At 31.9% G+C, this 13931-nt stretch overlaps 1 protein-coding gene across 1 annotated transcript in view; it reads left to right on the top strand.

The window, feature by feature from the left end:
* Positions 1 to 13243, top strand: part of LOC111623649 (cytochrome P450 3A4-like) — a 25218-nt gene extending 11975 nt beyond the window's left edge. The window contains exons 5-14 of the mRNA XM_023366309.1: positions 9699 to 9795; positions 9866 to 9994; positions 10121 to 10352; positions 10413 to 10552; positions 10626 to 10744; positions 10838 to 10946; positions 12376 to 12461; positions 12536 to 12676; positions 12783 to 12942; positions 13037 to 13243. Coding sequence (XP_023222077.1) covers positions 9699 to 9795; positions 9866 to 9994; positions 10121 to 10352; positions 10413 to 10552; positions 10626 to 10744; positions 10838 to 10946; positions 12376 to 12461; positions 12536 to 12676; positions 12783 to 12942; positions 13037 to 13117 — 1294 coding nt within the window. The 3' untranslated portion in view covers positions 13118 to 13243. The remainder of the gene's footprint in view (positions 1 to 9698; positions 9796 to 9865; positions 9995 to 10120; positions 10353 to 10412; positions 10553 to 10625; positions 10745 to 10837; positions 10947 to 12375; positions 12462 to 12535; positions 12677 to 12782; positions 12943 to 13036) is intronic.
* The last annotated feature ends 688 nt before the right edge of the window (positions 13244 to 13931 follow it).

Here is a 13931-nt window from a genome sequence, read left to right as displayed (position 1 = left end):
GGCTACTCAAATATTTTACGTTTTTGATACTAAATTAACTTCTGAAGTATAATTTTTTATTGTTTTTATATTTTTCAATATATTTATTTTGTTTGTACAAAATAAAAAAATAATTTTTAACGATACAATAGTCTTCGTTAGGCTTAACATCGACGAAAATTCAACGCGAAGCGAGACGCAACGGAGAAAAATTTCAACACGGGAAAAATTAGTATATAATTGGTTATCCGAAAAATAAGTTATATGAACAACCCCAGTTCCCAATTGATTCGGATAATTTATAAACGACGCTCTACTGTAATATCAATAAAATATAAAATGTATATCATTTCTGTGTAATTACATAAGTTATTCAATTTATTTTTGATTATTTATAACATTCAGATTCAGTAAAATTGTCAAAAACTTTATTTAATTTTAAATTCTGTCTGAGAAATAATAATAATAATAATAAACATTTCAGTTCTTTATATTTAAAGTGAGAATATTTGCAATTAAATGGATATATTTTTTACATAAACGACAAAAACGTGAAAATAATAATCAAAATAACAATTTGATAACGTTACAAACGTTGGCATATGTATTAATAGATATGAAGTAAGTGTGCAAATATAATAGTACTTCAGAGATAATCTGTAGTAACTGAAACTGTTATTATTAGTATAAATATATATGAATTTTTATTATAGAAGTTCTACATCCGGTTCAATTCTAAAATGCACGCCACGTTCTTTTCCTGAGAAAAAGTTGTTACGAACGAGAGAATTGTTACTGTACACTAATAACAATTACTTTAATTGTGTTCTTTACCGTATTTTTTGTTTTTCACACATTATTAGAAATTCAAAAAAGTCATTAATGTGTTTAATATTTAAATTTACAACTACAAATTCTTCTTATTAGGAAATTTTTTCATAGACAAATGTGTAAGTTTTTCCTGTGTTCATATTTTCTTACCTTAAGTATGAAGGACTATAATGGTATTGGAATAAGTAATTGAAATAAATTTTAATCATTTTATAAATTTTCTTTTTGTGATATTTATTAATTAAAATTGAAAATAAAATATTTACATTATTTTAAAATTTCTAGTTTTTTTCTTGGAGGAAACCCTTGGGTTGTCTGTCATGATTTGGAATTGATAAAACTTATACAGATAAAGGAATTCAAAAATTTTATGAATAGAGATGTAAGTTTTTAAGTAATTTTTCGTAATTATAACCGTATTATTCTGACCTTTTATTATCCATTATTTTCAGGTAATACTTCCGGATGGAGGAGTTCCTCATAATTTGGTGCTTAAAACACTTGTACTTCAATGTGATGAGGATTGGAAAATTACCAGAAATATATTGAGCACAGGTTTCAGTACAGCTAAATTAAAGATGGTATCTATGCCTCTTTAATAAAACTGTAGATATATAGGATATTTATTGTTTCTTTATAAATATTTAGCATTACAAATACAAAAGTATCTTTGTTATTAAACGAATATATCAAAATTCTGTTTTTAGATGAGCACTCTTATGTCTAAGCCGATAAATATATTTATGGAGAAAATCGAAAAACAGAAAGAATCGCCGTTTAATATTGCTGAATTTTATAAAAAGTTAACTTTCGATATAACTTGTAGAACAGCTTTCGGAATTCAGACTAACGTACAAAATGACGAAACAAGTAAATTTGTGCAATCCGTCTATAATATCTTGCAGGTTGATTCAACAGATTTACTCTCCATATTATCAAGTAAGAATTTTTAAAATAGTTTTATGATGTTTTCATAAATAATTAACATAATGTGCTTAGTTTGCTTTCCCGAAATTGAACCGATTCCTACATACATCAGAAAGATTTTGGATGCAATAAAATATGCAATTAATTATCCCTGTGCTAAAATGGTTTTTGATACATGCAGTCAATTGGTTACTTTCCGAAAAACTTCTCATGTAAGATTTACAATTTATAAAATCACTAAATAATAAAAATATTTCTAACAGTTAAAAAATGTTTTATATTTAGTATCATCTACCAGATCTCTTGCAAATCATGATTGATGCTGAAAGTGAAGAGGATGGTGTCCTATCGAAGCTTTCAACAGATAGTATTGTTGCGAATGCTGTTGCATTTATGACAGCTGGGTTATTATATTTTTGTTTAAAATATTCAACTCAAAGTATATGACTTATTTCATGCTAAGTTGTATATTGAGTTTTATTGTTTTTGTTGTCTAGATATGACACTTCGAGTACTATGTTGGCATGGTGCACCCATTATTTGGTTAAATATCCTGAAGAACAAGAAAGAATTCGTCAGGAGATAAACGAAAACATCGAAAACAATGTAATTGGTATCATTTAAGTAAATTTAAATATGTTTGATATTTTGATAATTGAGTTGAGTGAACGAAGATCGTGTCTTTACATTTTATTTATATTTTTTGTCAATATATTTAAATAAACGCTGAAATAGTTTCATAGATTCCAACCAGATTTGGTGAGACATGACCAGGTCGATTAATGTCGTGTCCTTGTACGATGGTTTCCTTGAGGAAAATTGTGCTATAAACTAGTTTATATAGGATGAGCAGCAGCTCAGTTGTGTTTAAAAGCGTAAACAAATGTATTCACTTAATCTTTTGTTCGACATTTTTGAAATTTAAAAAAATTCTGCGTGATCGTCTATATAGAGCTGTTAAGCTAGAGTTTATACTCTAGCTTAACAGCTCTATATAGATTAATTTATACTGTATTTTCGTAAAGATCTCTGGCTGATAATATCAACAAGTTCAAAAGCTTCTTAACACTCAAAAGCTTTTTATTTCATACGAACTGAACTAAGTTATTGTGAAGCAAAGTTTAAAAAAAATTTTTGTTTCGAACATCAGATATTATTCCTTCTGTTTTGAAATACACTAAATGAACCCTAGATTTAAGCATAAATCACGTTCAGCTCAATTTGCAGATATTGTAAACAACAGACGCTCATGCATATACTGCATATTATTTATAAATATATAAAATATTATTAATAAAAATATATTATCATACTTTGAAAGTAAGATAAAACACTGGCTCCGGACCACGTTGCAGAATTAGCGTAAGGCAAAATAAATGAATAAATAAAGAGAGAGTGCGTATAACCAGTTTGAAGAAATTGGCCTGAAAAATTGCCAAATCTAACCGCGACGAATTAATGATTTAAATTTTTTAAATATGTAAATGAAAAGTGAGTTTAAGATCGAAGATTATACTCAAATCAGATTTCCTCAACGTAAGACGATAGTTGTCTATAAAGGATTTGAAGCAGGAGTTTCGGGCAAAGGAAGAAAAGCATTACCTGTGTTACGCGCGTTAAGAGAAAGGTATAGTTCATTCAGAAACAAAACCAAGTTATTTAACTCTTCTTGCAGAGCTATAGATAGAATCGTTATTAACTAATCTAATGCCATTGGCATAAGTAATGACCTTTAATGTATACAGTATAGTAGTTAGATAAAGTAACTCAGTTCAACGCTATTCCATTATAGTATGTTGTAATAATTAGATAAATGAAAGCTTAACTAAGCAGATAAATGTATAATTATCACACATAATATACATTGTAAATGTTATCAAAGTTTTAATATTGGAAAACTTTCTATTTATTTTTGTTTTGTAAGTTTTGATGTTAACACTTTTATGAATAGTTTTTGCATTAAACATATAAATTTGTTATAAAACTAATTTATGAGTATAAAGGAATCTACGTTATTAAAAATATATTTTTAACAGAAAATTGAATATGCTGATTTATCCAAATTGAAATACCTGAGTCAAGTAATATCGGAAACGTTACGTCTTCGTCCTCTTTCATCGTTGTAAATATTTGGCACTTAAAACTATATTTTAGTTTTTAATCGAAATTTTTAAACTAATCTAAAATTTCACTCAGGTTAATAAGTAGAAAATGTTCGAACGATTTCCATTATAAGAATATAACTATTCCAAAAGGAGTTACAGTTATGATTCCAGTACCGAACTTGCATAAAGACTGTAATTATTGGATAAAACCGGAAAATTTTAACCCTGACAGGTTTGAAATTGGATCATTTTACCTGTGATATCAATTAATTTATTTTTATTAATATAGGTTATTTGAAATTAGTATTTAATGCCATATTTTGGTGACTAATTTTTAGATTTTCATCTAAGAATGCAGGACTAATAGATCAATCGATATACCAACCTTTCGGATCCGGTTCAAGAAGCTGCATAGGAATGAGAATGGGTCAAACAGTTATGAAATTAACTTTGGCTAATCTCATAAAGAGCTACAAATTAGAAGCTTGTGGAAGTTTGGTAAATAGAATCTTAATTTAAATAATTTATTTAATTTAATGTATAAAAGTATTAATATAATTTTTTAATTATACAAATTAATAATTTGTTATAGGAAGTTGAAGAAGACTTCTCGCTTTTCATACCCCGTCCAAAAAATGGAATTATTGTAAAGGCAACTGCAATAACTTCGTAAACCTTTTGATAAATGAATTTTAATGAATTTTTTCTTTTATTTTATTTGGGTTTATAATGAAAACATTCATCTTATATATGTTAAATTTATTCTTAAAATTTGGATATATGCAGTAGCGGGCTAAGATGTGTATAACAGAAAATGTTTAACAGCTGTTCGAAATAGCACAGTTATGATTGTGATTTGTAATAATACAAGGTCTGTTCAAAAAGTATCGGACTTTTATTTTTTCCGCGTAAACCAATGATGCTCGGTAGGCCTCTTTCGATGGAGTTTTGGAGGGGACAATCATGCACAGCCCTGAATTTTTTCCCGCCTGCAGGAAGCGTCAGTCGTTGGCAGTCAGCCTATGAGTGAGGTCATGTAGCGAGCTCTCGTCGGATTCCACTAACAAGTAAGTTGGAAAATGACTGAACGACGTGAGCAGCGATATTACATCAAATTTTGCCAAAAACCTTGGCGATACCCGAGCGTAAACCATTCGCAAGATTCAGTAGGCTTTTGGGGACGATCCTCGAGGCCAAAAAAAGCGCGGCAGGCCCGCAGCAATATTAAGGTCATGTTGACTGTTTTTTCGACTCTCGTGGGGTGATGTATCGTGAGTACGCACCACGAGGCCGAACTATCGCAAAGGAGTACTACCAGGATGTCCTTCGTCGTCTTTTCGATGCTGTGCGACGCAAACAACAGGATCTGTGGTCGATCAAAACTTGGCAGCTCCATCGTGATAACGCATCCGCCCATTCTGCGCATCTGATTCGGGCTTTCGTCGCCAAACACAACACTTCTGTGGTTCGTCACGCTCCGTACTCTCCCCACACGGCTCCGTGTGACTTTTGGCTATTTCCCAAGCTGAAAATGCCGCTAAAAGGAACCCGATTTTAGTCCAGAGAAGACATCGTGCGGAATGCGACGGACCGGCTGATGGCCATTCCAAAAGATGCGTTCCAGCAGTGTTTCCAGCAATGGCAGGAACGCTGGGAGAAGTGTATACACTACCAAGGAGAATTCTTTGAAGGGGATTAGGGTTTTGTACCTCAAAATCAATAAATTTATTTTTGCCGACCAAAGGTCCGATACTTTTTGAACAGACCTCGTACATGTAGTACAGGAAAGAAATCAATAATAATAAACAATAACATTCAATTTATATTATATAATGCTGTATTGAATTTAAATGTGTTATTTCATGTCATAGCCTATTCATGTGCACTGTAATGAGAACTTGCCGTTCACACTTATCGAGGAAAACAGATTTTTAGCATAAGTACTGTAGGTCTCAAAACCATAAAATGAATAGTTATTTTTCGTTGAATAAGATCTCAATACTTTGTATAGCTACCTCAAGCATTAACAGGAGTTTTGCAGTGCTCTGCACAGAGCTAATGATTTTCTTTCTTCAAGTATTGTACACCAAACTCTTGTAATACATTCCGCAATTGCTATTTATTTTCAGGTCTCTTCTCTGTTATTTTCGTACCCACAATATGTCAGGAGCTCGCAACTGAGTTGAGATAAGAACTACTACTTGTCCATCTTAAAGGTTTGAACTGTGTCTCTTGAAGGAATTTTCTGTACCAATTTTCTGTANAATTTGAGAAATGGAACAATTTTCACAACCTTAACGGATTACTCTAGTTAATCTGCAGATTAGCTAGGTAATGTACATATTAACGACTTTCGAGCTTTAGCGGTAACCTATACACATTGAAATTAAAAATTTCAAAGATAGTGGGACTAGAAAGTCCCGTCAGGCAATAAAGGGTTGTACATTTTAATAAACAATAGAAATATAAAGTGAAATAGTATTCAAAACAAAATAAACAATTTTGAAATTTGAACAGTTGTCTGAATAAGACAATAATAATAAGATTGTACAAACAAAATAAGATTGAAGTTTATCCATTTTCCAAACAATAACAGAATACGACGATGCTAGGTTCGCAGAATATGATAAAATTGTCAGTTATTATCATACTTTTTAAAAATACCAAGTTTTAAACATTTAATAATGAATTATTATTATATATAATCCGGTATAAAATAATATATAATACGTATGAACAATAGCTTCTAGGTGAATAACGTATGGTGGGCTGAACAGTCTAAAATTTCCGACAAAATCCTCCACTCCATCAACAAAGCGGTTGCGGGGATAAGGGTTTTACGGTGAGCACCACAACTAAGAATGGGATTATGAAGAAGATTTGATTCATTCCACAATTTTTTATTTAGTTTTTACTTTTTCCGAAAAGAAGCAATTCGCTTCTTCGCGGAACTGCAAACATTAGTGTACTTCTCACTTATTAAAAGATTAAGGCTCGGTTTTACGAAGTCTGGTTTGCATTAAAAATGAGAATTAAGTGCAACATTTTTAAATGTCGACGCATAATTATATTTTCGATTGAACACTATCTACTACATTTAATTAAATCTAGTCATGAAGATATACGAAGAGGTAATTACAAAATTACTTTTTCGATAAATGGATAAGAATAGTTACATATTTTTCATGATGTTTACTAAATTGTTATTAAAATGTTATAGCTAAAATCAAAGATCACGGTTAATTCCAGTGTTTCTTGTAATCTTCCAATTGTGAACTTGCATGATATAATCTGACAGAAATCGAAAAATAAGAGCGGGCAACGGAATTGGCAAAGCTCAGCAAAATGGACCTCACACAAATTTGGATATTGGCCACAATCAGGAATAACTGATTATTAGTCGTCTCCTGAAATGACTAATTACGGACGACCACCAGCAATCCCCTCCTCCTGTCCTTTTCCTGAAATTATTTGATATGAGTCTCAGCCAGATGTAACTGAATAGTGGCCACCCAAGAAATTAGTTTATATGAACTGCCGCGGAAACTCCAGCACGAGTCTTCAGTGATTGCTCATATCCTGGATATTCCCGAATACGAGTCTTCAGCTCTTAATTCTTCAAAAGTAATACAGTCAAACTCGTACCTCTCATTAGAAACTTTTGAATTCCTATCAGATATGACTCATCAGTAGCTTAATTAATGGTAACTTTTATCAAAAAACTATTATTTTAGTAATAATTTGTTAGTAGTATGAAAGAAATACAGTATACCGAAACACACAAAACAACATGAACAGCTATATTTCATAGAGGAGAAGGTGGTATTATGGAACCCCAATTACATTTTAGTGAATTGTAAACAAGGTATCATAACTACACCCACATTTATGGAATTATGGTATTTATGGTATTATGGAACCCCAATTACATTTTAGTGAATTGTAAACAAGGTATCATAACTACACCCACATTTTCGGTGCGAAAAGTACTGTTAACTAGTAAACTAAATGTTCCTAATTGGATTTTTCGCTAGTGTAATTATAAGTATGGTTTTTGAAGGCTTTTGTACAAAAAGTCCGAAAGTAGGCTTAGAGAAATTCGGGTGGTAATATGGAACCTTACTGTATATTTCCAAAAAAATGCTTTAATGTAGCCAAAAACAAATAGGAAAGGACAAAAAGTGTTAAATAATTACCAAATTATTTACTCCAATGTATTTTATCGCAAAAATGCTTTTATAATAGAAAAATATGACCTCCATCAACAATATATATTCCAGCAGCCCTTTTTCGATATTCTCGGGAAGAATTGGCTTTCTACCTAGTGTCTTTTTCCCAAATTGCTCCGGAAAATGTCTGCTTGCAAATAGAAAGTTCGGAGGAGTTGCGTTCCATATTACTGTAAAAGCACCAATGGGGTCCATATTTCATGCATCGCCATCTTGAATTAACTTATGTCTGTCAAGACCAAAATTTAAAAAACGTGAACATCATACAGATTAATATGTACCCCTAAGTCTCTGGAACGGAATACATGCACCAGTGAACCTACAACTACACGATTTATATTTTAAAAATAATTAAATTCACTTAGCATTCAAAACTTGCGAATTTTGAAAAAAACAAATTTGCTGATTAAGTGCGGACAACCGTTTAACCGAAGTAAAACGGGGTTTTCCCCTTGCTATGGATGTCTGCCTAGTTCAGTTCAGCCACATTCCGCTACAGTTCGCCTTTATTATCAGTTCGAAATGGGGTGGCTCCATAATACCCGCAGTGTTCCATAATACCACCTTTTCCTCTACTACTAATGAATGCCCAGTGTTGCCCGGGAACTCAGGAGTGGGTTGAATTGTCCTTGTTATGTTCCCCGCAGGTTGGCAGAGAGTAACTATGCAAAATTTGAAGCAAATCAGTCAAAAGGTTAGACAGGGTTTGCGCGGATGAAGTCAGAAGAAAGAGTGAGGATCCGAGTTTTAAAATAGTGTATATTTTTTGGAGGATTAAAGAGAGTAACTACGCAAAATCTGTTCACACCGTTCAAAAGATTTGGGAGTTGGGAGGTAAAAGGATGAAATCAGAAAAAAAAACAGATCCAAGTTTTATGGTAGTCCACGTTTTCCAACGGATACCAGAGCGTAACCATGAGGAATTTGGTTCAGATCGGTCAAAGGGTTTGGGAGTTTATAGAGGAGATGAAATCAGCACGAAGTGGTGAAGTGTTTTCACATGGACGTATTTCGTGACATTGTGGTTTTCTTTTAATTCGATAAACATTACTCGCTCGTGTATATATCTGAAAAGTAACCTGAAAGATCTCAATTTATGTAGGCAGATTTCTGATAACATAAGAGTATTATTATAAAATACGAACGACCAAGACAATACAGAGTATACCCAACTACTTGAACTGCACGAATGAAAAGCGAAATCGAATAGATAAATTTAAAATAAGCCTACCAGGTAGAACGGATTGATCATGAACGGAGTAGAATGGACGGACCACGGAGACAAATGCCGTGGTTAAAATATCTTTCTCATGCACTTTCCTCTTTACTTTCCCGGCTCTGGATTGCCATACTTCCTCCTACTTCCCGATTGCTATACTTTCCCTCCGTAGAGGAGGGAAAGTATAGCAATCGGGAAGTAGGATGGCAAATGGGGTCAAAAATAACTCCCCAAGATTTTTACATTTTTGAACTACTCAGGAGACCTTCAAACGCTGAGAAATGCAAACAAATTCTCAGGGTTTTTCTGTATGTATGGTTATTTGTGTGTGTGTATATATAGTNTTTGTGAAATTATATAATTAATATAATAATAAATAAAATATTTATATTGTTTTATAATTTTTAGTTTCTTTCTTGGAGGAAAACCTTGGGTTGTGTGTCGTGATTTGGAATTGATAAAACTTATACAGATAAAGGAATTCAAAAATTTTATGAATAGAGATGTAAGTTTTTAAGTAATTTTTTGTAATTATAACCGTATTATTCTGACCTTTTATTATCTATTATTTTCAGGTAATACTTCCGGATGGAGGAGTTCCTCATAATTTGGTGCTTAAAACACTTGTACTTCAATGTGATGAGGATTGGAAAATTACCAGAAATATATTGAGCACAAGTTTCAGTACAGCTAAATTAAAGATGGTATCTATGCCTCTTTAATAAAACTGTAGATATATAGGATATTTATTGTTTCTTTATAAATATTTAGCATTACAAATACAAAAGTATCTTTGTTATTAAACGAATATATCAAAATTCTGTTTTTAGATGAGCACTCTTATGTCTAAGCCGATAAATATATTTATGGAGAAAATCGAAAAACAGAAAGAATCGCCGTTTAATATTGCTGAATTTTATAAAAAGTTAACTTTCGATATAACTTGTAGAACAGCTTTCGGAATTCAGACTAACGTACAAAATGACGAAACAAGTAAATTTGTGCAATCCGTCTATAATATCTTGCAGGTTGATTCAACAGATTTACTCTCCATATTATCAAGTAAGAATTTTTAAAATAGTTTTATGATGTTTTCATAAATAATTAACATAATGTGCTTAGTTTGCTTTCCCGAAATTGAACCGATTCCTACATACATCAGAAAGATTTTGGATGCAATAAAATATGCAATTAATTATCCCTGTGCTAAAATGGTTTTTGATACATGCAGTCAATTGGTTACTTTCCGAAAAACTTCTCATGTAAGATTTACAATTTATAAAATCACTAAATAATAAAAATATTTCTAACAGTTAAAAAATGTTTTATATTTAGTATCATCCACCAGATCTCTTGCAAATCATGATTGATGCTGAAAGCGAAGAGGATGGTGTCCTATCGAAGCTTTCAACAGATAGTATTGTTGCGAATGCTGTTGCATTTATGACAGCTGGGTTATTATATTTTTGTTTAAAATATTCAACTCAAAGTATATGACTTATTTCATGCTAAGTTGTATATTGAGTTTTATTGTTTTTGTTGTCTAGATATGACACTTCGAGTACTATGTTGGCATGGTGCACCCATTATTTGGTTAAATATCCTGAAGAACAAGAAAGAATTCGTCAGGAGATAAACGAAAACATCGAAAACAATGTAATTGGTATCATTTAAGTAAATTTAAATATGTTTGATATTTTGATAATTGAGTTGAGTGAACGAAGATCGTGTCTTTACATTTTATTTATATTTTTTGTCAATATATTTAAATAAACGCTGAAATAGTTTCATAGATTCCAACCAGATTTGGTGAGACATGACCAGGTCGATTAATGTCGTGTCCTTGTACGATGGTTTCCTTGAGGAAAATTGTGCTATAAACTAGTTTATATAGGATGAGCAGCAGCTCAGTTGTGTTTAAAAGCGTAAACAAATGTATTCACTTAATCTTTTGTTCGACATTTTTGAAATTTAAAAAAATTCTGCGTGATCGTCTATATAGAGCTGTTAAGCTAGAGTTTATACTCTAGCTTAACAGCTCTATATAGATTAATTTATACTGTATTTTCGTGAAGTTCGCTGGCTGGTAATATCAACAAGTTCAAAAGCTTCTTAACACTCAAAAGCTTTTTATTTCATACGAACTGAACTAAGTCATTATGAAGCGCAGTTTAAAAAAATTTTTGTTTCGAAAATCAGATATTATTCCTTCTGTTTTGAAATACACTAAATGAACCCTAGATTTAAGCATAAATCACGTTCAGCTCAATTTGCAGATATTGTAAACAACAGACGCTCATGCATATACTGCATATTATTTATAAATATATAAAATATTATTAATAAAAATATATTATCATACTTTGAAAGTAAGATAAAACACTGGCTCCGGACCACGTTGCAGAATTAGCGTAAGGCAAAATAAATGAATAAATAAAGAGAGAGTGCGTATAACCAGTTTGAAGAAATTGGCCTGAAAAATTGCCAAATCTAACCGCGACGAATTAATGATTTAAATTTTTTAAATATGTAAATGAAAAGTGAGTTTAAGATCGAAGATTATACTCAAATCAGATTTCCTCAACGTAAGACGATAGTTGTCTATAAAGGATTTGAAGCAGGAGTTTCGGGCAAAGGAAGAAAAGCATTACCTGTGTTACGCGCGTTAAGAGAAAGGTATAGTTCATTCAGAAACAAAACCAAGTTATTTAACTCTTCTTGCAGAGCTATAGATAGAATCGTTATTAACTAATCTAATGCCATTGGCATAAGTAATGACCTTTAATGTATACAGTATAGTAGTTAGATAAAGTAACTCAGTTCAACGCTATTCCATTATAGTATGTTGTAATAATTAGATAAATGAAAGCTTAACTAAGCAGATAAATGTATAATTATCACACATAATATACATTGTAAATGTTATCAAAGTTTTAATATTGGAAAACTTTCTATTTATTTTTGTTTTGTAAGTTTTGATGTTAACACTTTTATGAATAGTTTTTGCATTAAACATATAAATTTGTTATAAAACTAATTTATGAGTATAAAGGAATCTACGTTATTAAAAATATATTTTTAACAGAAAATTGAATATGCTGATTTATCCAAATTGAAATACCTGAGTCAAGTAATATCGGAAACGTTACGTATTCGTCCTCTTTCATCGTTGTAAATATTTGGCACTTAAAACTATATTTTAGTTTTTAATCGAAATTTTTAAACTAATCTAAAATTTCACTCAGGTTAATAAGTAGAAAATGTTCGAACGATTTCCATTATAAGAATATAACTATTCCAAAAGGAGTTACAGTTATGATTCCAGTACCGAACTTGCATAAAGACTGTAATTATTGGATAAAACCGGAAAATTTCAACCCTGACAGGTTTGATATTAAATCATTTTACCTGTGATATTAATTAATTTATTTTTATTAATATAGGTTATTTGAAATTAGTATTTAATGCCATATTTTGGTGACTAATTTTTAGATTTTCATCTAAGAATGCAGGACTAATAGATCAATCGATATACCAACCTTTCGGATCCGGTTCAAGAGGCTGCATAGGAATGAGAATGGGTCAAACAGTTATGAAATTAACTTTGGCTAATCTCATAAAGAGCTACAAATTAGAAGCTTGTGGAAGTTTGGTAAATAGAATCTTAATTTAAATAATTTATTTAATTTAATGTATAAAAGTATTAATATAGTTTTTTAATTATACAAATTAATAATTTGTTATAGGAAGTTGAAGAAGACTTCTCGCTTTTCATACCCCGTCCAAAAAATGGAATTATTGTAAAGGCAACTGCAATAACTTCGTAAACCTTTTGATAAATGAATTTTAATGAATTTTTTCTTTTATTTTATTTGGGTTTATAATGAAAACATTCATCTTATATATGTTAAATTTATTCTCAAAATTTGGATATACGCAGTAGCGGGCTAAGATGTGTATACCAGAAAATGTTTAACAGCTGTTCGAAATAGCACAGTTATGATTGTGATTTGTAATAATACAAGGTCTGTTCAAAAAGTATCGGACTTTTATTTTTTCCGCGTAAACCAATGATGCTCGGTAGGCCTCTTTCGATGGAGTTTTGGAGGGGACAATCATGCACAGCCCTGAATTTTTTCCCGCCTGCAGGAAGCGTCAGTCGTTGGCAGTCAGCCTATGAGTGAGGTCATGTAGCGAGCTCTCGTCGGATTCCACTAACAAGTAAGTTGGAAAATGACTGAACGACGTGAGCAGCGATATTACATCAAATTTTGCCAAAAACCTTGGCGATACCCGAGCGTAAACCATTCGCAAGATTCAGTAGGCTTTCGGGGACGATCCTCGAGGCCAAAAAAAGCGCGGCAGGCCCGCAGCAATATTAAGGTCATGTTGACTGTTTTTTCGACTCTCGTGGGGTGATGTATCGTGAGTACGCACCACGAGGCCGAACTATCGCAAAGGAGTACTACCAGGATGTCCTTCGTCGTCTTTTCGATGCTGTGCGACGCAAACAACAGGATCTGTGGTCGATCAAAACTTGGCAGCTCCATCGTGATAACGCATCCGCCCATTCTGCGCATCTGATTCGGGCTTTCGTCGCCAAACACAACACTCCTGTGGTTCGTCACGCTCCGTACTCTC

The sequence above is a fragment of the Centruroides sculpturatus genome, unplaced genomic scaffold, assembly GCF_000671375.1.
Source record: "Centruroides sculpturatus isolate CEXI.00-Female unplaced genomic scaffold, Cexi_2.0 scaffold176, whole genome shotgun sequence".
NCBI lineage: Eukaryota > Metazoa > Arthropoda > Arachnida > Scorpiones > Buthidae > Centruroides > Centruroides sculpturatus.
Note: the sequence above shows the minus strand (reverse complement) of the source record. Positions and strands in the feature narration are given on the sequence as shown.